The sequence below is a fragment of the Rhamphochromis longiceps genome, linkage group LG15 (assembly GCF_057381845.1).
Source record: "Rhamphochromis longiceps isolate RC_006_pf linkage group LG15, R_longiceps_female_GT1.1, whole genome shotgun sequence".
NCBI lineage: Eukaryota > Metazoa > Chordata > Actinopteri > Cichliformes > Cichlidae > Rhamphochromis > Rhamphochromis longiceps.
Genome location: NC_140571.1, coordinates 7,339,216 through 7,361,428, shown reverse-complemented (window position 1 = coordinate 7,361,428; position 22,213 = coordinate 7,339,216). Strand labels below are relative to the sequence as shown.

Genomic DNA, 22,213 nt, shown 5'->3' with positions numbered 1-22,213 from the left:
TAGAATTCTATCAGTGTTACTTCACTGTAATTAAAAAAAAAACCACTCTCCTTTTTTCCATTATTTAATTCAAATAATAGCAGCAAAGCCGATTCAACAGTCATTATGTAAACTTACATGATTTAATGAAAATTAAGGGAATTATTTAAAATAACTGTTCACAAATATCTGGGACCAAGTGAAATGACCACCCACATTAAAACCAGCTGTTTGACTGTTTAAATTTTATATACACACACACAATTCCCCCAACCTTTATTAATTCCCCTCATGTGTACCCCATCATCAGAGTGACAGAAATACAAAGAAAATAAGGACAATATAAAATCATTTGGTATCACCTGACTTTAAAAAAATAAAAAATAAAATAATGATCAGCAATTCTGTAATTCTGATCGATCAATATGGTGTGTTTGTGTGATTGTGGTTCTAATGCAATGGTTTGGGTTCATCCCCAACTCCTCCAGCAAGGCGATACACTGCAAGGCTGACTTCATGTGCCAGGGCGTCAGCACTCTCCTGAAACAACACAGAGAGCCAGAGTATTATTCACAAAACCCTTCCCTTCCAGATATTTTTTAACCTCAGTAACACTGGCTTGAGAATCAATAACAGAGAAAACTTGGAAAATAGATTTCTCACCTGCGTGTCTGCCTCTGCATATACTCTCACCACATCCTCTGTGCCAGAGGGCCTCACGAAGGAGCGAGCCTGTCTGTATTTCTTCACTAAATTGTCGATGGCCTCCTGCAGGCCTGCTGGGGTCACCGCCCGCCTCTCTGCGTCTGTTGTGTCTATCACCCTGCGGTCCGCCACCTACACAAAAAAAGAAAAAGAAAAAAGATCACCCTCAGGAGCCACTATCTCTAACTGGCTATGTGCAGGGTTATAGTAGACAAACGTTTATCTAAAAAAATAAAAGCCTCCTTAGTTTGGTTCGGCACTGCTGTATCATACTATGGAATAAATTAAATGTAAAGTGCGTATTTCTTTCTATCAGTCACACTTTATATCCTGGATATAATACATAACTATACAATATGAGCACCTTGACTTTAAGTTGCCTATTTGGCAGGTCGGTATAGATGGTGTCCCACTGCTGGATAGTCATTCCTTTGATGGCCAGTATGGCTTCAATCAGCAGCATGTCAGAAATGGCATCTCCTACAGTCTTTAAAAGAAAATATCAACGTTAACAACAGAGCTCCATTGTCTGCATGAGCTCAGTTCAACATTGATGTCAGCGTGAGCGTGCCTGGTTGATGACGTTGATCGTGTTTCGCAGCAGGAGAGCTGCTTTCTTCCTCTCGTCGTTGACGTTTGTGTCCTCAGCCAGCTGCTGGATTTTCTCTTCAGCTGCCTTGCTGAACAACACCTGATCCAAACACAAACAAACGCAGGATGACACATTACTTCTGATTTTTAGCCTTACAGGTGATTTTCAGTGCATTTAAATATGTGTGCATATGTGTGTACTCACTGTTCCGTGGCCATTGGCCTCAAAGTACACACCGACATCAAACTCCTGGGCTACATGGTGAAGATGCTTCACTCCAGTCTTCGTACACCTCACTAAGACCTAATTGTCAAATAAATCTGTGAGAACCGTCCTCTCCATATAAATACTAAATAAAACACCTGAATTCTCTGTGGAATTTTTTTTGTCACCTTCATTGTGTTCTCCAGATAGTGTGTTGAACTTCCATTAGCATAAGCAGTTTGCACTACTGCTATCTTCAAGTCTAGTCCAGCCTGTGCATTCCAAGGGAGAAAAAATACAAAGAACAGCGATTCTTGGTAAGTGCGTGCCCGTATGTCATTTACATGATTTTTTTTTTTTTTTAGAGTATACCTGTGTGAGCAGCTCTTTGAGAAAAGTGCTGATGAGGGTAGCCATCTTGTCTCCATCCAGCAGGTGAAATGTTCCTTCAGAGTCTGTGTAGTAATAAACTATTCGATCGGCGTCGCCATCAAAGGAACAGCATCGCTCTCCTGGGTTAATCTTAATGCCTTCATGTGAGAATGCAAGACAGGTCTCGCATATTAAAACGATTACAGTACATTCAAGTAATTTAACTGGCCCTATGCGCACCTGTTGGGGGTTTTTGCTGCACCTTCACATAGTCGGCTCCGCACTGGTGGTTCAGCCTTCCTTTGCTGCCATCATTATTAAGAGAAATTTGTAGCTCTTTCTTCAGGTGACTCTCCATCTCACGTACCTTCAGAGCCCCAATGCCATTAGCGCCATCCAGGCAGAGGTGCTTCTGGTCATCCGTACGGTTGGACGTCTAATGGAAAGAAAACCATGGAGGAGAGAAAGAAAGGAGTAGTTCCTGGATGAATGAATGTATCATAAAACACGTTGACACAAACAAACAAAGAGTGACTGAATGCAAGCGCAAAATAACACACGACACACTTCTGCTTCTTACATTCTTGGTGAGCTGAATGAAAGCTTGGCAGAATTTAGTGTAGTATCCTTCCACTGTGGCCTCTCCATATTTACCCTGCGTGTTTTGACAGCAGACCATGTAGTGAAGCTGAGGGGTGGTCACCAAACCATAGTCTGAAAGGACAGATGGAAAGGATAAAAAGGCAGATAAGGAGCCAGAAGAAGAACCAACAATAAAAGAACAAAAACAAAAACAAAAAAGCCAAGCAAAGAAGGAAACTAATACATTGCAAAGCATATATTTTAATGCAACCCAGCTGAGGGGCAGCCAATCACAGGAATATCTTTTAGGTATCCACTTCTCTTACCTTTGCTGTGACCACCAAGAGCAGAAACTCCATCCAGTACTGCTTGTGAAAGGCTGGCACTGCTGCTCCTACAGGCAGAGGACACGACTGTAAAGAAGCTATTCTACTCATACACACAGGTTTATATTTGATCAGTTTTTGATTTATTTGTTTGTAGTAAGACATTATACCTAGTATCTTTTCCCACAAACACATTAGCCTCCTGGCTCATGTTAATGGCCTCCTTTTCTATAATGTTCTTCAGAGCAGTGAGCAAGTCTTCCTGATCTGCATTGGCCAGCTGGGTGGCATGCTCCTCCCAGTCCTGTGTCACCATCTCGCCCATCGGGTCAACGAGCTTCACACCGTTGTCTTCCTACACAAGTACAGACATGATGAGACAAACAGGAATGGGCTGAAGTTGTAATTTATGATGAAAATAAACCATAGCTATTTGCGCTTATGAATCCCTCTAACCTCTGGGTTGTGCGATGCAGTGACCATGACACCGATGGTTGCTTTGGTCTTTTTGGAGCGCACTATGGCCAACAGACCCATCCTGAACATGATGTGGTCCAGCTGTTTGGCGTTGGTCCTGAAGCCAGAAGTACCATACTGCAAAACAAGCCCTGCGGGCTTCGGGTGCAAAGCGGACAGCTTTGATATTTCTTGAAATTCGGCCATTGCTGAAACATATCAGAAAAGCATCAGTGGCAGAGAAAGTGTTAAGATCTTCCTTAAAAGCCCCGCCATGTTAACCTTACTTGAATTATAACATGTACAGTTATTATTATGCAATAAAAGCAGGGGATTCAAGCTACCGATGCATACCATAACACTTATCAAAAAAAATGATTATCTGTTTATTAACAGATAATTTTTAAAATAAACTCTTTAACAAACAATGGACTATTTAGAGGAGTTCTGAAGTTCCCTAAAAGTTCCCTGATATTGTTTTTAAATAAGGAATTCTCGAAAAATGTTCTTTGGAGAATTTTGTACAAGTCTTTGTTATTAAAGAACGTTCCCTTTGAAGTTTGTCTTTAAAGTTTCACAAATTAATTTTGAATGAAAGTTTTATGATGGTTAAATGAAGGTTTTACAAAACAAACCCTCAGAGAACATTCCTAAAAAAAAGAAAATTGCAAACACTAAATTTGTAGGAAACACTCTACGCATCTTCTCTCAAGACTCTTTTTCATAAAGTCCTAGAGGGAATCTTCAGGGTGTGCTCCCTCTAAACAATAGTTTTCACAAAATAATTTCTGGGTAACTCCTCAGGTAGTGTTCCCTGGAGGTTCCTGAAGCCTCTCTGAAGGTTTCAGAGAATTACATTTTTCAGGGAACCTTTGCTAAAAAGGTTCTTCACATTTTTTGTGAAGAAAAAAAGAATTCCTTTTACAGAAGTTTGCACTGCCAGATTAGTAAATCCAGCATACACTTTAGCTGTATTAAACAGAACTATAAAACCAAATTCATTGGAGTAATAAAGAACATCTTATTCAGAAAAGCAATGTTGTAAAATCGGTAGAAACGAGAGGTATGAATGTCATCGAGCTTGAAGTAACTCATGTACTAAGTACTATGTTAAAATGGTTGGAGCATTTGTAAAAAATTAACATTATGGTTTAGTATCCTGGCATATCTTTTACAAAAAGCTGGAGGAATAACATTAATGTTGATGTAATTAAAAGTTAGTTAAGTTTCAAGTTTTCTGATTATCACGCTGTTAATTAAGTTACATAGACACTGTTCATTAATGGTTGTCGTAGAAAAAAAAAAGCATTTCCTGTGTTAGAATATGATATGATTAAGTTTCGGGTTTCTATAAAGAGCCAAGGTGGAATTTCGGTGTGTAAGCCTTTTGATTATTGGAAAGTTTTATATTTATAAGTGTAGTTTTGTTTATTCCAAGTTTTTCTGCATTTAAAAATTATGCAATTTATCTTCAGTGTATAAAATGATTGGAAAAGAGGAATGCTTTAAAACAGAAATACTTGGAATGAGTTAATTTAAGGTACTTCATTTATTTGTTTATATTCTGTTTTTCTTTGCTGGCTGGAATATTTGATGAACATGTTTGACAGCAATGCCTGTTTGTTTACTTGAAGGCAGTTTAGTAAAAGGATAAATAAATAAATACAATTTTGGCTCTAGCAAAGGTAATACCACCTGTATATGTTATGTGTGTGTGTGTGTGTGTGTGTGTGTGTGTGTGTGTGTGTGTGTGTGTGTGTGTGTGTGTCCCAGCTTTACTGTTTGAACATATTTGCAAAACAAGCCTAGCAAACCATGAAGGTTATTACTATAAATAATGGTTCGCTAATCGTAATTTGGGTAAAATGTTTTAATTAGTCGTGATTTTGATTTGAGGTCACATGCCCAAGCCCTTGTCTGGAAATGCTTACTTTATTAAAATGCTGTTTATCATATTTAACCATATTTAATAGATTAAAAACACGGCGACTGGACTAAACACTGACAGCACTTAATGAGGGCAAAGTATAAAGCTCAATAAAATGAAGCACAACAAATGAATGGCAAAGAAAGTTACGTGCTTCTCCCAAGTAAAATAAGTTACATAAAATCGTCTCAAGCCACATAAACAAAGAGACTACAATAAACGCGTTGTGTTTAAACCAAAGGTTGCGCTGTGCAGCAGATTCGCTTAATTTTAATTTACTTACTGTTGTGTTTTCTGAAGTATCTCCACTACAGTGCAGTCAGTGAAAAGCTTCCTGGATCTAGGTTCCTCCTTCTCCCTTCTCACGGGAGACGTGGCTTCATTTCCGCGTACGTCACGTGTTGCGAATACACAGCGCATGCTCAGCCAGAGTCGAGCGTTTTTTTTTGTTTGTTTCTTTTTTATACTTTACTGTCGGTACATTTTATTTTCCTAATTATTGTATTTTTTTCCCAGCTCATTTTCACAATGAGAAAGACAACAAAAACAAAAGTAAAACAACACAGAAGTAAAACAAAATTAAAATACAGAAGTGATACAACTGAGGGTTCTATTTAGAGCTCTGCAGAGCACTGGATCGTGACGTCGCCGACGTCATGCATTATAGTGCCCTGACTGGGCACCTCCCGTACACTTCATATCAGACATCTCTTTCATGGATACAGGCTGCAGGACAGCTGCGAAAGCAAAATCTTTATTCCTTTGTTTCCGGAAAGCCAGCTTTTGAAATGCGACAATGAAATCTGGGTAGGATTTTACACCTCAGACACACAGAAGTCTCTGCGACTCCCTCTGACTGGCATCACCACAAGCCCTTCCACTTGCTGCTGCACCAAAACATGAAGTGTTGTAATGAAACACTGTACCATAATAAAATACATGAAAAACAATTTAACGTATGAATTACTCTAATTCTGAAAGATTCACTGTACAGTTTAGTGTAACTATAGTGTAGAAACGTAAGGGCATTATGACACTGCAATATTAAAATTCCAAGTAAAACCTTTTGCCTAATAAAGATGTATGTGGTGCTATAAGATGTAAAATTATAAACTGGAAAAGAAAAGAAATATGTAAACCTGCAGCATTAAAAATACCAAGTAAAAAGAAACTATGCAAAGTGTCTTTGCAGGGCCAAAGATCCAAAAAATGTTTTTCTGCATGAATCACAGAGCCAAGCCTCACTGGTTGCCTGACTGAGTCCCACAAATGTTTTGTTGAGAAAATGTTGCATTCTGTGTTGATCTTATAGTAAAGAATGCTAGTAACCCAGCTTCTACATTTAAATCAGCATTATGGGTGGGTAAGTACTGTACATCTGTGTGGTTTTAAAAGCATTTTATGAATGTCTGTGTACTTGAAATGGTTTGGCCTGTAAGAAAGGGGAAAGAGTTGCTGAACTAATAAAGTTTAGCCTATATGAAAGCGGGGGAAAAATGTCAACTGTGTGAGTTAAAAGTTTCAAGAGTCTAGACTTTATTGTCATTATGCAAGCATAACAAAATGAAGGCAATACTTCTTCACACAGTGCAATAAAACTTAGATAAGCTAAAAATACTGACATAAATATGAATATAAACGATATATATAAACATAATTTATGACATGCGTTAAAATGTATAGTTTGAATAAGTGTGTATATGTCTACTCACAACTATATAAAACCATTCCAGGTGACGACCCCATGAAGCTCATTAAGAGAATGCCAAGAGTGTGCAAAGCAGTAATCAAAGCAAAGAGTGGTTATTTTGAAGATCTAAAACATGTTTTGAGTTATTTCACACTTTTTTGTTTCTGCATAATTCCATATGCTTTAAGTGAAAATCTACACTGTAATAGTCATCAAAATATAGAAAAAACATTAAATAATTAGGTGTGTCCAAACCTTTTACTCATATTATATTTAAATATATGTATGTGTGTAGTTTCACACCTACTGATCACTAGTTCGGCAGCGTAAGTCACCATGGCAATTTAGCCTGGCAAGAAGTGAATCCAGGGTCAACCTTGAAGTTAACCTGGATAAGCCCAAATCTGGCTACAGGCTGGTGTCCATCTTTTTTTAAAAATAATTATCTTGTTAATAATTAAATTAAAAAACCTAGCCTAAATAACAAGAACATAAACAAGATTCACAATATCAGATAAGCCAAGGGCTCATAATAGCAGCATAAATGACTAACTTTGGTTTTACGTGAACAACAACATGGCCGGGTCTACCCAGAATGCATCGTGATTATCGAGCTCTCTGGCAGAGTTGAGCTACAAGCAAATACGCTAACTCACCATATGGCATACATCCCCAATATCATCTGCTCTGAATACAAAATACGTGATGTTCCCAAATACAAAACAAAAAAATATTGTGATCAGTAGTTTTTTGTGGTTTAACGTGTGATTAAAAATACCTCTGCCGATCACATATTTAAAAGGAGCCTGCTTAGAGCAGGAATTGTTTCACCTTCATCATCTGTCACTCCGCGTGATCTACGAGCAGCCCCGGTGGGATACAGCCCACATGCAGCAGCTAGTATGCCACCATGACGCTGGTGTATTAACCCTTTGGCGCAAATTGATAGCGATTTCTGTACTGTGACCCCCCCATGCCCACACCCCTTTAAGAGACGTGGTGATGCGACGTGTGTCACCCAACGCTGTCCGAGAAGCTGCCGAGAGGAGAGTCTGGATGGACTTGTAGACAGGTCAAATAAATAAACAAACCACAGGGGGAAGGGGAAAAGGAAATTCCCTCCTCGCTTTTCCTGTTCCCGAGCCTCTTGCGCTGCGCAGTGTTGGCGACGGGAAGCGGTGCGCAATTTTCTATCTGAGGAAAGGACCACAGCCTGAAACGGCATTTCCGAGCCGAGACTGACGGATCAAAGAGGAAAGAAAAGCCGCAATCTGACGACCTGCTTTGCACTGCGGGTTCTTCGTTTATTCAAAAGCTTTTTTTTTTTTAATGCAACAACGAAGGAGGGAAAGGGAGCCAAAACCGGTGTTCCCCCCAACAGGGACATTTGACCGACTTATGCAGCGCTGATTTATATACCTTATTTTTCAGAAACACTGTTCTACGATTAGACGAGTCTATTCCATTGCTGGAATAAATTTCACCGGGTTGAGAAAATAGCTTTCGTCGCCAGCTTGTTACATAACCGAGTGGCTTTAGCTCTCCAAGGTGCTGAACTGAACGCTCGGAGCCTATAACAGAACGAGCCGCCGGGAATTCACAACCTTGCGTAAGTCTACTCATGCAACGGCGAATATTAACAACGTGACCACACGATTTACTGCGAAAATAACATTTATCCAGCTCATTTTCTCTGCTTTCCCCCCACCCCCTCCCACACATAAGGTCGCAGGCCTATATTATCTGGGAGAGGGACGCACTCATCTCAGTGAACCGCAGGGAAGAAGCTGGGTTGTATTCGTATTTTTCCCCCCTCCCCCTCACCGTCCTGTGGTGAAATAAATTCCTGAGGAGGTCGAAACAACTAGGAGAAAATGTCGGGGCAAACGCTCACGGATCGCATTGCCGCTGCGCAGTACCAGCTAACGGGATCGGATATGGCCCGGGCTGTCTGCAAAGCCACCACTCACGAAGTGATGGCGCCCAAGAAAAAGCACCTGGAATGTAAGTGTGGCCCTCATCCTCACTGCACTGACTGTAGCTTTATAGGTCCTAGGCCTTACATATTACACAGCCACACACGCAGACCATAAATGGGTGTGCTGCAGGATATAGTAGCCATGGTGATGACCCCCTCTGTTGACCCTTTGTGTCCAGCGAAGATGGTGGACACCCAGGGAGAAAGAAGGAGAGATTGGGAAGGAGAAACATGTATGATTTTAAGGTAGATTGACAGACCCATTTAAGTTTCCCTTCCCCTGCTGTTTCAAGGCCACTTTCTTTTACTCCATGCTGAAACCGACTGTAACCGAGGTGGTGCAGCGTACAGGAGCCTGTGCACTAACTGGGTTAGAGTGGAGCCATTTAAGACCAATAAAGTCACAGCTGAATTAAATTACAAACCTCACAGCTTCATTGACACATCTACAGATGACAGCAGGAGCCACCTCCACAAATCATCATTACCACAAACACTGAGTCAACCCAAAGCAGTGGCACTGCTCTGGATAGTTTGATTGGCTCTTTTTCTTGTATGTCTGCCTGTGTGTTTTCCAAGGTTGTGTGTGTGTGTGGTCAGGTCTAGTCTGGTCCTGTGTCTTCTGCTAGGACTTTATATCTTGTGATCCACTCCCCTGCTGAATAATTTAAAAATCAGCCAATGGCTGTCTTGCATAATTTACAAAGCCAAAGGTGACAATGCAAAAGCTAGACTACACCAGAGAGCATTGTTTCCTCATTCTCTGCTGCTCCATGTGATAGTTTCAGTGTTTCTAGCTTTCAGTGGTGCTGATTTGGACATGTGCATGTGTGGACGTGTTGTAGCCTTTTTGTCCAAGGACATAAAACTGCTGCAGACATGTAGAGATTTCTCTATATATTTTCATTTAGTAAGCTATAACATAAACATGTGTCTTTTATTTCCATAATCAAATAGGTTATACTGGGTCTATTTCTAGGGTAATTCAACAGGGCAGTTCAACAGACCTCTGGTATGTAGGCCACTGTGCCTCTGCTGCAGTCTTGGCTGGAGGAAATTCCTCACCTCAAAACAGTAAAACACATTTTCACTATGAAGACCTATGAAGAACCACACATAGCAAAAAAATCTAATAAACAACTAAAGGCTCACTAGGGTAATTTTTAATGATCAAAACATTTCTAATTAGCTAGCTTTCAGTGTTTTTGATTAATAATATTAAATATATTATGCAACTACAGGTTTTAGTTATTGCTTGGTGATTATTAGGGTTATTCAATGCTTGACATGCATGTGTAGCGGTGGTTGTGCAGTGCAGTTGCCAAGGGAACAGATTAATAGTGTCAGGGGGCAGTGTAATGACAGAAGGGGACTCTGAGAAGAAAGAGTGGAAATGACATGCCTGTCATCACTAGACTGCAGAGGAAATCACAATGGATGTGTAGCTATTAAACTGAGACATTTGTTTTGGTCTTTCAGTACAGTTAACTGTCTGACCTTTTTAGTGACATGGTCCACTTTTATGAGAACAAATTACTGATTTGATTGTCTTCAGCAACATAATAAGTAGCCTTAGAAGAAGCAGGTGTGTAAATATGGATTAGTAAGAACATACAGGTGCCTTTCCACCCATGAATAAACTACAAACTAAAAGCTCAAAATGTTATGTGCTTTTCCTTTGGAGCAAAAATCGCCTTGTCTTTTGACTTAGATGTCTGTGTTTGATTTTATTATGAAACGTGCTGGGGTTAAATGACACACTGCATTGAATTTTTTATTTCTGGTTTGTCTAGTCATGCATGGTTATGGCAAACATAGTGAAAGAAACAATGGAGGGCATGTACAGAGTTAATGTATCCACCCAAGGTCAATGAAAGAGTAGCGTTTTCTCATCACCACAGGCACTGATTGTCCGTTTTTTAAATGTCAAATTGGTATAAAATTGCTGTTATGAAGAGTGTCCCAGTGTTCTTACCTGATCTAGAACTATGTCATACGAGCTTTAGATTATTCAGTCAGTAGTTTAGTACCTGAGTCAGCCTGGCTTTTTCCAGATGTAGAACACGTGCCCACTGGCATCTATAAACTTCACAAACTAACATTTTACATCTCCTCGATTTAAAGATGCAATTCATAAGTGGAAGGGGTTGCTGGATTAATGATATGACCTCACTTATATGCTGTGTGGGCCAGTCCTTGGTATTGCCTATTGTCAGTGACTCTGGGAGGGGGCATCTAAAGCATGTGTGAGGAAGTATAAATGCAGGAAGAAACCAAACTGCTAAGACATCAGACATCATTGAGTTTATGTTTTTTTCATTGACTGTCTTTCATTCAGCATGATTAAAAAGAGTAAAGAATCACAGACTGTAAAAAAAAAAAAAAATCCTCTCCGGACAACATTGCTATTCCGTCACCTGGTGCTAGCTAATTAGCATGCTAACTTAAGCAGACAGTACAATATACTAACTTACATATTTGACAACTTCAACATACTGTAATGTCCTATTTTTTTAATTCTTCACAGTCTGTTTAGTTAGATTAAGTTTCTAAACAGTGTTTTAAAGAAACACTGTATATATTGAAAGTGGAATATTGCTATTTTCAGATTGCAGAGTAACATGGAAGAGGCTTTATGGTGTAGTGGATTATAAGTGAAAGATCCCTGGTTTGATGCAGACCCAAAGGGAAGAGACACAACTTCCTTTTGGGTCTGCATCTGCATAAAAATTCTGCCAACTCAAACAAATGGAGCTACTTGCTGTAGGGAGTGTGTGGTGTGGGAGCACTAACTTCCTAATTTCCTGTTGTCAGCGTGAGATGAATTTACTAGCTTTGGCTAATTTTGATGTATTTAGATAAAGCAAGGCTAGAAAGTTTTCCCCTGTTTTGAGAACTTATGCTAACCTGTGCTAACCATCAAATATCTTTATCCATGCACTGTATTTCACATATAAACACTAGAGTACTGGTAGAATAGAATAGAATAATCCTTTAATTGTCCCACAAGGGGAAATTTGGGTGTAACAGCAGCAAGAAAGACACATATACAAACAAACAGTACACAAGACACAGAACAGAAACATACACAATTTTTACATATTTACATCAACGACAATGGTTACCAAAAACAGAGTACTGTACCTTTATTAAATTAAATAAAATTTAATACAGATCAGAGGCAAACCGTGGTTATAGTGTGAATCGGTTGATAAAATAGTGCCAAGTTACAGCGCTGATGTAAACATCTATGTTTGTTGGGAGCAGTTCTGATTGTACAGTCTGACAGCTGCAGGGAGGAAGGACCTGCAGAAACGCTCCTTCATGCATCGAGGATGCAGCAGTCTGTCACTGAAGGAGCTCTGCAGTTCAGTAACATTTACATGCATTGGGTGGGAGACTCTGTCCATCAGAGATGTTATTTTGGCCAGAGTCCTTCTGTCTCCCACCACCTGCACTGGGTCCAGGGTGCATCCCAGAACAGAGCTGGCCTTCCTAATGAGTTTATCCAACCTCTTCTTCTCAGCTGCCAATAAACTACTGCTCCAACATACAACACTGTAAAAAATGACAGATGCCACCACAGAGTCATAGAAGGTCTTTAAAAGCGCTCCCTGGACTCCAAATTACCTCAGCCGCCTCAGCAGGTAGAGTCTGCTCTGACCCTTCCTGTAAAGAGTATCAGTGTTGTGGCTCCAGTCTAGCTTATTATTCAGGTGAACACCCAGGTACCTATACGAGTCCACTATCTCAATGTCCACTCCCCGGATGTTCACCGGTGTCAGTGTGGTGGGTCTGCATCTCCGGAAATCCACCACCAACTCCTTGGTTTTCCTGGCATTGATCAGCAGGTGGTTCTGCTGGCACCAGTCCACAAAGTCCAGTCCACTGTCTGTACTCTGAGTCATCCTCACCTGTGATGAGGCCGACTATGGTAGAGTCGTCAGAGAACTTCTGTAGGTGGTAGCGTGCAGACCAGCGTATCAGAGACACAGCCCTGTGACATCACATACTGTGGGCGTTCTGTGAGGTAGTCCAGAGTGGTGGTCCACTCCCGATAGCTCCAGCTTGTCTCTCAGAAGTCGTGGCTGGATGGTGTTGAAAGCACTAGAGAAATCAAAGAACATGATCCTCACAGTGCTTTCAGGCTTCTCCAGGTGAGTCAGAGCTCGGTGCAGGAGGTAGATGATGGTGTCCTCCACCCCGATGCCAGGCTGGTAAGCAAACTGCAGCAGATGAAGACCTCACCAGGGGGCGCAGATGGTTTAGAACCAACCTCTCGAGGGTCTTCATCAGATGTGATGTTAGGGCTACCGGCCTGTAGCTGCTGAGGTCCTTGGGATGGGAGGTCTTTGGTATGGGTACCGGAGAAGACTCTTCTTCTCCTTGAGGAGAGCCTTTATTTCAGGATTTATCCATGGCTTGTTGTTAGAAAAACACCGTACCTTTATGATGGGTATGGTGTTGTCCACACAGAAGTTCATGTAATCCGTAATGCGGTCTGTGATGCTGTTGAGGTCATCCTCCAAAGGGCTGCAGAGGTTGTCCCATACAGTAGAATGGAAACAGTCCCTCAGGGCCTCTTCAGTCTCTGCCAACCATTTCCTAACTGTGCATTTCACAACTGGTTCTCTGTGTACTAAAGGTTTATACACAGGCTGGAGATGAACCAGGTTGTGATCTGAGCCCCCCAGGGGAGGGAGAGGTGATGAGCTGTATGTCTCCTTGGTGTTAGCATACAATAAGTCCAATGTTTTATTGTCTCTGGTGTGGTAGGTGACATACTGGGTGAAGGCGGGGAGAGTGGAGAATGGGGAGATGTGATTAAAGTCCCCAGAGATCAGGAAAAGGGCCTGAGGATGCTGTGTTTGGAGTCTGCTGGTTACAGTGTGCAGGATCTCACAGGCTGCTGCAGCGTTAGCAGAGGGCGGGACATACACAGCTATCATAATGACGTGTGTAAACTCTCGCGGTAAATAGTGTGGTCTCATGCTAACCGCTAGCAGCTCAATGTCCTTACAGCCTAGCGTCTCTTTGATAGATAAATGACCAGAGTTACACCATCTATCGTTCACAAACACAGCCAAACCCCCTCCTCTCTTCTTACCACTTTTCTTTTTTATGTCTGCCCGGACCAGATGGAAACCATCTATGTTTATGTGTGAGTCCAGAGTTAGCGTGGTTAGCCACGACTCTGTGAAGCACATCACGCTGGGTTAGAGCCGCCAGTTCATCCATTTTTTTGGGGAGCGATCTCACGTTCCCCATAATAACAGATGGAATCGCTGGCCGGTACCTCCTAACCTTACTGCGACGCCCAATCCCGGCCCGAATGCCGCGTCTCTTCCTCCTCACCTATTGGGGGATGTTGGCTCACTTGGCGGTAGGCAGAACAGCGGAGGCCCCGAGGGCTAACAGCTGATCCCTGCTGTAAACAATTGGCGGTCGGACCTCCACGCGCTCTCCGGACACAGATGCCGTAAAAAATGTGATAAAAAACACGATTGTCCATAAAATTCTGAGCTTCATTGTGGAGTAGTACAGTCCTCAATAAAAAAAACAAGAACAAGAAATACAATAACAACAAAAAAAGAGAAAAAAGGACTCGGTCAGGTCGGGAATCCATGGTACCTTCTGTTAGCAAGTTAGATGTTTCCCAAAATGTTAGCTGATTAAAACATTCTGCTAAGTGGTGCAGTGAGGTCCCATATGAGATACTGGTCACATTAAAAGCTCCTTATTTAACTTTTATTTACCATAGAAATTGTAATGTTTAGCTAGCTGTATATGCTAGGTCTGAAATTTATGTGCTATATATTTCCAATGAACAACCGCCTAAAGTATTATTGATAGCATTATAAATCTACACATGTAGCACAGTAAGCAGATGTGTTCTGCTTACCATTATCTAGAATATTCGGGCTGGTGCACGATTTTGTTGTGTAACTGTAAAACTCATTCCTCAGACTAAGATGTAGGGTAGAAAACGCACACTGAGACACTGCAGAGTAATACACAGTGTGAGGCCTCGCAGTTCATTCTTAGAACTCGTGGATTACCGTAAGAGTCTTTATTTAGCTCAGCCAATCCTCATTATGCACACATAGGCACACCAGTTGTATGTCAGTGTGTGTTTGTTTCGGGTTATGGTACCACAACACGGCAGCATGGATTACAACCCGTGATATGGCTAATATGGCAACATAGCTAACATCCATAAACGGATGAGATTATGTATGTAAATTGATATTTATTATGAGCTGGACATCTGAGAAAATGGCTCTTGGTTAGTGCTGTGCTCATGCTGCTAATAGAAATCTAAACTTGTAGCTGTGCCAGTGACATGATAATGTTATATAATCTAATCTCAGCCATTGTGGATCCTGACTCTGTTTGTGTGTGTTTGAAAAAGCTTCAGGACAATCTTTAACAAAACATAGAGTATATTCAAATAAGGAAGGGGATGATTGGTTGAAATGATAAAAAATGAGAGAAGATTTTCTTTAACATAGACTAAATGACACTACAGTGGGAAAATGGAGACTAAATCATATCTAAACATGTACAGTGGAAGGACTGATGTCACCCCAACCTTCATTAAAAACATCAGACATCTTTGGAGCAGCTGAAGTGTCGCTGTTACCATCTGGTGAAGCTGTACAGATGGACTGGGGTGTAATTAGTTCAACAAAGATCAAAGGAAGAGCTGTGATCATCACTGTGAACCAGCTAAAACACATTCATGGAGCACATCCACCTGCTGTTTATTTTCATTTTGTCCGGTTCGTTTTGTGCTAAGATCATCAGTTCCATCAGATTATCAGTGAAACATCCTACAACGCCACAGACAAAAAGCTGATAATGAAGACGTGTTAGGTGATGAGCAGTGTGTAGAACAGGGTGTGTGAGGTGTAGCAACCAACCACAACAGAAAAGAACAGGATCAGTGATTAGTAATAATCTGTTTACAGCACCCCAAGCATTAAAACCCCCAACCCCCCAACCAGCCTGTTGTCTGGACCCTGAGCAGCTTCATTGCTCAAACTCGTATATCGCTTCTTTTATTGCACACTCATCTGACTCCCTACTGTTCTCTTCCTTCTTGTCATCCCTTTTCTCATCACCTTGCAGACTTGTGGTCTGGTTTAATTTATAGTTTGCTCTCTACCTATTTGAAACAAGCTCAAGGTCTATTGAATAGAATGGCCTTCCACTCCCTCCATTATCACAGATGTCTGCCAATATTTGCTGCATTTCTTTCTGTATGGATGCACTCAGTTGTGTCCTTGTTGTTCAGATGCCAATGTCAGCAGGACACAAAACAATGTACAGCTACACTATGCTATGTTTAAGCGAGCAAGAACATATAAAACGAAATGTTCATCTGTTCTACTGCCACAGTGAGCACAACATATACAAAATCTACCAATGGATACATTTCTTTATTTACACTTCATAAATGTCTGTCAGTGCCCTCTCAAAGTGTTACTTCTTCTGTTTCAACTAAACTTTTTGTGCCTACTTTTCAGCCGCATGCCATATCCTTTCTTTATTGGAAAGAAAACAAACTGATGCCAAACTCAATCAAAGCATGAACAAAGGAAAAAAGAATAAACAAACTGTTCATTATTCATTGCAGATAGGCATGGCTGATGCAGAACCGTTCACAGTTCATGTCATCATACCATTATTTTAAGCTTGTGAGCAATGCTGATGCACAGTATATGGACAAAAGTATTGGCCCACACCTCTTAATCTTTGAATTTAGGGCTTTCATTCAAGTATATAAAATCAAGTACTGAGTACTTAGCCATGCAGTCTATAAACATTTCTGAAAAAATGGGTCATTCTAAAGAGCTCACTTAAGCATTACAGAAAGTCAGTTTGTGAAATTTCTTCCCACCTAGATATTTTACAATCAACTGTAAGTGGCATTAATGCAAAGTGGAAGCACAGTAACTCGGTCAGTCGAGAACACATAAAGTCACACATTGGGGTGCTTGAGTGCTGAGGTGCATAGTGTGAAAAAGTCACCAGCGCCCACGGACATTAACATCAGCACAAAAAGGGTGCTCTGGGAGCTTCACATCATAAGTGTCCATGATTGAGCCGTAGCTTCTGTAGGTGTAATGCATGATTAGTGATTATAGCTTTATTAGTTTCAAGCCATGGACCATTCATGTGTCTTTAGTGTCTCTATCTTTATTTCTGCTTATTAGATTTTATTTATTTATTTTTTTACATTTTCAATACAAAAACTCAGTTTTCTTTTGCTATCAGCCGTGGTATATTAGATATAGAGAATGAAAATCTTGAGTGTTCACAAGAAGAACATGAGTCTGAAATAGATTGAGAAATCACATGAGTCCAACCTTTTCAAAACCCGAATCTTTTGGTTTTTCTCAAAACAGAAAAACCAAAAGATTCGGTATTTGGGTTACGCCTAGGTTCATCTTATCTGTATCATTACTGTCAAAGTACGTTGTACCTTCTGTTATATTTTTTACTGATGCAATAGTCAGGACTCTTTATTTCTGGAGACTTCTCTGTCTGAGTATCTGAACTGGCAGCCAGGGAGAGATGACAAAGCATAATTCTCTCTCTTTCTCTCTCTGCATTGTCAGCGTGTGTCCCCCCTTATGTGAGTCTGTGTGTGTGTGTGTGTGTGTGTGTGTGTGTGTGTGTGTGTGTGTGTGTGTGTGTGTGTGTGTGTGTGTGTGTGTGTGGGTGGGTGGCTGGGTTCTTGCACCAACATTTGGTATGTGCATCAGGTATTTCTCCTGCCTCAATATTTTCATAACTGTCTGGTGCAGCTCTGCAGTGAGCACTTTGCCTCCTCACTTAATCAAAATTTAATCAGAGCAGTTAAATCAGGGCAAAAAATCTTGCAGACGTGTGTCTAAGAATAAGTTCACTTCCCTTTTAATAGCATATAATAAGCTATTTAATGAAGGGTGTAGGAAAGTTAGTGAATCAGGAAGTACAGAGGATTAGTAAAAAGGAAGTGGGGGGCAGCTATGAAGAGAATAAAGATTAGAAAGGTGTTTGGTCTTTGAGACATTGCTGCAGAAGTATGCAGATGTCTAGGAGCAATGGCAGTGGACTGTTTGACCAGAATGTTTAATACAATCCTGGAGAGTGAGATGAAGCCTGAGGAAAGGAGATGAAGTCTACAGGAACCAATTTTCAAGAACACGGTGATGTGCAGAGCTGTAGTAACTACAGAGTAATAAAACTAATGAGCCATAACATGAGGCTATGGGAAAGAGTTGTTAAAGCTAGATCAAGAAGAGAGGTGATGACCAGTGGGCAGCAGCATGGCTTCATCCAGAGAAAGAGCACTACAGACGTGATATTTGGTTTGAATGGAGAAGATCATAAGGAGTTGCAGTGTGTTTTTGTAGATCTAGAGAAAGCACATGATGGGGTACTGTATGAGGAAGTCAGGCATGACAGAGAAGCATGTGAGGGTGGTGCAGGACATGTATGAGGACAGTGAGACAGTAGTGAGGTGTAAGGTAGAAGTGACAGATCGATTGAAGGTGGGGTTGGTTTTCATCAAAGCAGAGAGCCTAGAGAGGTGGAGGCATGCTGTTGAATATGGAGCTGTCAGTCAGGAGGAAAAGAAGAATACCACAGAGAAGACCCTTAGATGTAGTAAAGGAAAGCATGCAGATTCTTTGCATGACAGAAGCGGATGTAAGTGATGGGGTGAGATGGAGACAGGCAATCCACTGTAGTTAAAAGAAGAAGAAGAAGACGACAATAAGCTGTTTAAAGTTACCACAAGGTTAAAGCACTCTGTGAGAGAACCTTTGACAGATGAGTAGAACTCTTTGTTGCTGTGTTGCAGACCTGGTGTCAGCCACCAATACCACCAACGTGAACATCCCTCAGATGGCTGACACACTGTTTGAGCGATCCACCAACGCCAGCTGGGTGGTCGTCTTCAAGGCCCTCGTCACCACACACCACATGTGTGTCTATGGCAATGAGGTTAGTGAACAGTAAATAGACCATTTAACATGTGAAGCAGTTTGGTTTAAGCTTGAATCTCTTCTAATCAGGATAAAAGATCAATAGAAATGCTGAATAGTATATATTATAGTATACTTTAATATAGTAAAGTTTTTTTTCTAATTGCTGACAAAAACAGCCACCCCTTTGAAATAAATAATAAATGTCTGGTGTGGTGTGAAGTTACCACTTTAGAGAGCTGAAATTGGTCTTTCAAGGCATTTGCAGGAAGCCTGATGTTTCACAAATAAATAGAGGCTTTGACCACAAGTTAGTGGAATGGGTCCACTGTGCATTACTCCTGTAAAAGCTATTAAATAATGGAATAAAAGCTTGAAAAGCACAACAAAGAAAACCCTTACTAAAGATGTCAATGCTGTGTTGTTGGCTGTAGTTTTCAGCTTTGACTTCTACAGGAATGTTCACTGGGTTTTCTTTCTCTTTCTCAGAGGTTCATTCAGTACTTGGCATCCAGGACATCCTTGTTCAACCTCAGCAACTTTATTGACAAAACCGGATCTCATGGTAAGACGACAGTCTGATCAACTGTAATATCCTCCCTTTGTGTCGTTGTGTATCGTTCTTTGTAAATGGATAATCTGATAATAACCGCACATTACTGAACTTTCTCATCCTTTGCTCCTTAGGTTACAGATTTTAGAGAAGAACCTACATAAAGTTAGGAAAAATAGGAACTAACAGGAAAATAACAAATATCACATATCAGCTACAATCCCAGCAGCCGATCTCAGTGCTGATGGATCAGCCGCTACCCTTCCATATATACATTCAATCTAGGGTGTTGTTTAATTTGTTGCACGCTTTTCAAACCACCTCCTTTCCTGCTCCACCTTTCGCTTGGACTTAATCGGTGTCAACTAATGAGATCCATAATTTGTTGGACAAGGATAGAATTTTTGTAGTTTCATCTCTGTACACAACCAGACAATCTAAGTGAAGTACAGACTTGAAGAATTACAGCCCTTTAAATACACAGCTCCCCCATTTTCAGAGATTTAAAATGAATTGGACAAACTAACATAATTTTAAATATAAGGACTGTTTTTAATACTTGGATGGAAATCCTTCCCAGTTTATGGTTGCTGAAGTTTAGAACCCATGGACATCACCTAATGCTGTATTTGTTCCATTGCAAGGTGGCTGCTAAGCCTTTACTGCAGCCACCTTTATTGCAGGGTCTTTCCATGTACGGTTTTATTCAATAACTGAAAAATCAGGTGATCCTTTGAAGAATATTTTATTTTTTTCCTCGACAAACTGTTGCATTGCTTTTGTATTTTGGGTCATTATCCAGTCCTGAAAATCTAATTCTGGCCTTTCTGTTTTTGAGTGAAACCAGTGATTTGCACCTTGTTATAAGCCATCTTCCATTCATGAATGCATCTCTTGATAATGATATGTCTACTTTCTTAAGAGTGTCCTTTTTCTTAACTATGGAAAAAATGCTGTCATCATGCATTTTGTTGTCTTCTGATGTATTTCGGACCTTTTAGAGTTGCTTAACTGGCCAATGCATTTTTTCCTTTTAAGAATGTACCAGATCACTGATTTGGCCCTCACAAAGGTGTATTTTTAGCCAAATGACGACCTCGCTCACTTGCACTGACATCCCTTTGGGCTCTTAAAATTACAGTGAAAAGCTATGAAACCTTATTATATCAAATATTGTGTCTTGTGACTTCATTTGTCATGAAATAATAAGATGACAGGTCTCACTTGAATTGGCAGATTCATTTTAGCCTCTGCAAATGGGGGCTACATAAAAATATTTTTTGTTTGATGTGGTACATTACCACTGTGGTAATGTACAGAGGCTACAAAATTGTGTGTTCAGCAAATTATGGACCAAACTATCTCAGCTACACACGGGGAAATTGTGCTTCCTGTTATATTGACTGCTTTAGGGATACACTGTTTACTGCAGGTTCTAAAAAATATTTTCCCACTAGGACAAAAAGAGATCAATGCATGAAGTGAGCTGTTGAGAAACAAATGACAAATAATAGAAATAATCAAGAAACAAATACGAGCAGACAGCAAGAAGCCTATTAGCTTTTTGTTCAACAATCATTTAATTTTGATTTCATTTTGTGTAGGCTATGACATGTCTACATTCATCAGGCGGTATGGACGATACCTGAATGAGAAAGCCTTCGCTTACCGCCAGATGGCATTTGACTTCACCAGAGTCAAGAAAGGGTACGGTAAACACGGTGTGCATGCAGTTGCTCATAGCAACACTTGTTTGGCCATTAGCATTTTCTTTTACATGCTTTTACTTAGTGTGTGGTTAAAACCTGTGGCTCTTCTTTTGTGTAAAATACTCTCTCTGTTGTGTTACCTCAGCGCTGATGGAGTGATGAGAACCATGACTACTGAGAAGCTGCTGAAAGGCATGCCTGTTCTGCAGACACAGATTGACACACTCCTGGAGTTTGATGTGCGTCTTTGCTTTGATTTGCACACTTTTTCGCTCTTTTTCTTCTTCTTTATTTATTTGGATGAACAGAACCTCAGACAGCCCTACTTATCTCTGTCCTGTCTCCTCTCAGGTTCATCCCAAGGAGCTGAACAATGGGATCATCAATGCTGCATTTCTGCTTCTCTTCAAGGACTTGGTGAAACTGTTTGCATCCTACAATGATGGGATCATCAACCTATTAGGTTAGTAGTCCACTTAAAGTGAATAGATTGCAGGATTATTTCACTTCACCGATGATAATCAAAAAAGATGGACAAGGTGTTTGTCAGTCAGCAAACCTCTTGTTTTTGTGTGTAGAGAAATTCTTCAAAATGAAGAAGAGTGAATGCAAGGAGGCCTTGGAGATCTACAAGCGTTTCCTGACCAGGGTGACAAAGATTGGAGAATTCATGAAGCTGGCTGAGGTAGCCTCAGCAGTCCTTTTTCTTTTGACTCACATAGTGACTGTAAAAACTGAGTCTGTGCAGTGTGATAATATTGTTTTTTAAATATATATATATTTATTTTCTTTAACAGACAGTTGGAGTTGACAAAAATGACATTCCCGACATCAACTATGTAAGTTACATATCACAGCTCTCAGGGTTTTTTAATCCCACTTTGCAAGCGATGGGATCAAGAATATATAATGCATATGAATACCATCCATCTCCTCTCACACACACATGCATACACAGAAGCCCATGTCTCACCCACCACCATCTCCCCACCCAGTGTCTCCACCCAGGGGTAGTGGTGGATCTAGCAGACTCGGATGACGAGGACTGCCCCTTTAAACCTCTCGAGGAACCGGTAACCACAGAAACAAAGGGGTTATTTTGGCTGAGTGCCTGTTTACAGGATGAAGTGTTGGCACGTTGACCTTTCTTTAATTTGACAAAC

The 22,213-nt window shown here is 40.6% G+C and overlaps 2 protein-coding genes across 13 annotated transcripts in view; one reads left to right on the top strand and one right to left on the bottom strand.

Annotated features, from left to right (window-relative positions):
* Positions 1 to 48: 48 nt before the first annotated feature.
* Positions 49 to 5,541, bottom strand: pgm3 (phosphoglucomutase 3). Its single transcript, XM_085383056.1, has 13 exons — positions 5,427 to 5,541; positions 3,217 to 3,425; positions 2,931 to 3,115; positions 2,761 to 2,828; positions 2,433 to 2,566; positions 2,093 to 2,288; positions 1,853 to 2,010; positions 1,669 to 1,752; positions 1,481 to 1,579; positions 1,256 to 1,375; positions 1,049 to 1,171; positions 643 to 816; positions 49 to 519 (listed from the first exon to the last, which is right to left on the bottom strand). Exons 2-13 carry the CDS (start codon positions 3,421 to 3,423, stop codon positions 430 to 432), a joined length of 1,638 nt encoding a protein of 545 aa, XP_085239182.1. The 5' UTR covers positions 3,424 to 3,425; positions 5,427 to 5,541; the 3' UTR covers positions 49 to 429.
* A 1,980-nt stretch (positions 5,542 to 7,521) lies between these two features.
* Positions 7,522 to 22,213, top strand: part of LOC146651947 (clathrin coat assembly protein AP180-like) — a 30,738-nt gene continuing 16,046 nt past the window's right edge. For 3 of the 12 annotated variants that reach the window (XR_014907587.1, XM_085382178.1, XM_085382177.1), the window contains exons 1-9: positions 7,523 to 8,442; positions 8,559 to 8,837; positions 18,665 to 18,807; positions 19,278 to 19,353; positions 20,946 to 21,048; positions 21,196 to 21,289; positions 21,402 to 21,513; positions 21,629 to 21,735; positions 21,848 to 21,889. Coding sequence is in view for 9 of the 12 variants with exons in the window: in XM_085382178.1 (XP_085238304.1) it covers positions 8,708 to 8,837; positions 18,665 to 18,807; positions 19,278 to 19,353; positions 20,946 to 21,048; positions 21,196 to 21,289; positions 21,402 to 21,513; positions 21,629 to 21,735; positions 21,848 to 21,889 (807 nt within the window). In the remaining 3 variants the exon portion in view is untranslated. Of the gene's footprint in view, positions 8,443 to 8,558; positions 8,838 to 18,664; positions 18,808 to 19,277; positions 19,354 to 20,945; positions 21,049 to 21,195; positions 21,290 to 21,401; positions 21,514 to 21,628; positions 21,736 to 21,847; positions 21,890 to 22,213 lie in introns of all 12 variants that reach the window. The other 9 variants (XR_014907590.1, XR_014907589.1, XM_085382179.1 and 6 more) reach the window with 4 other exon arrangements.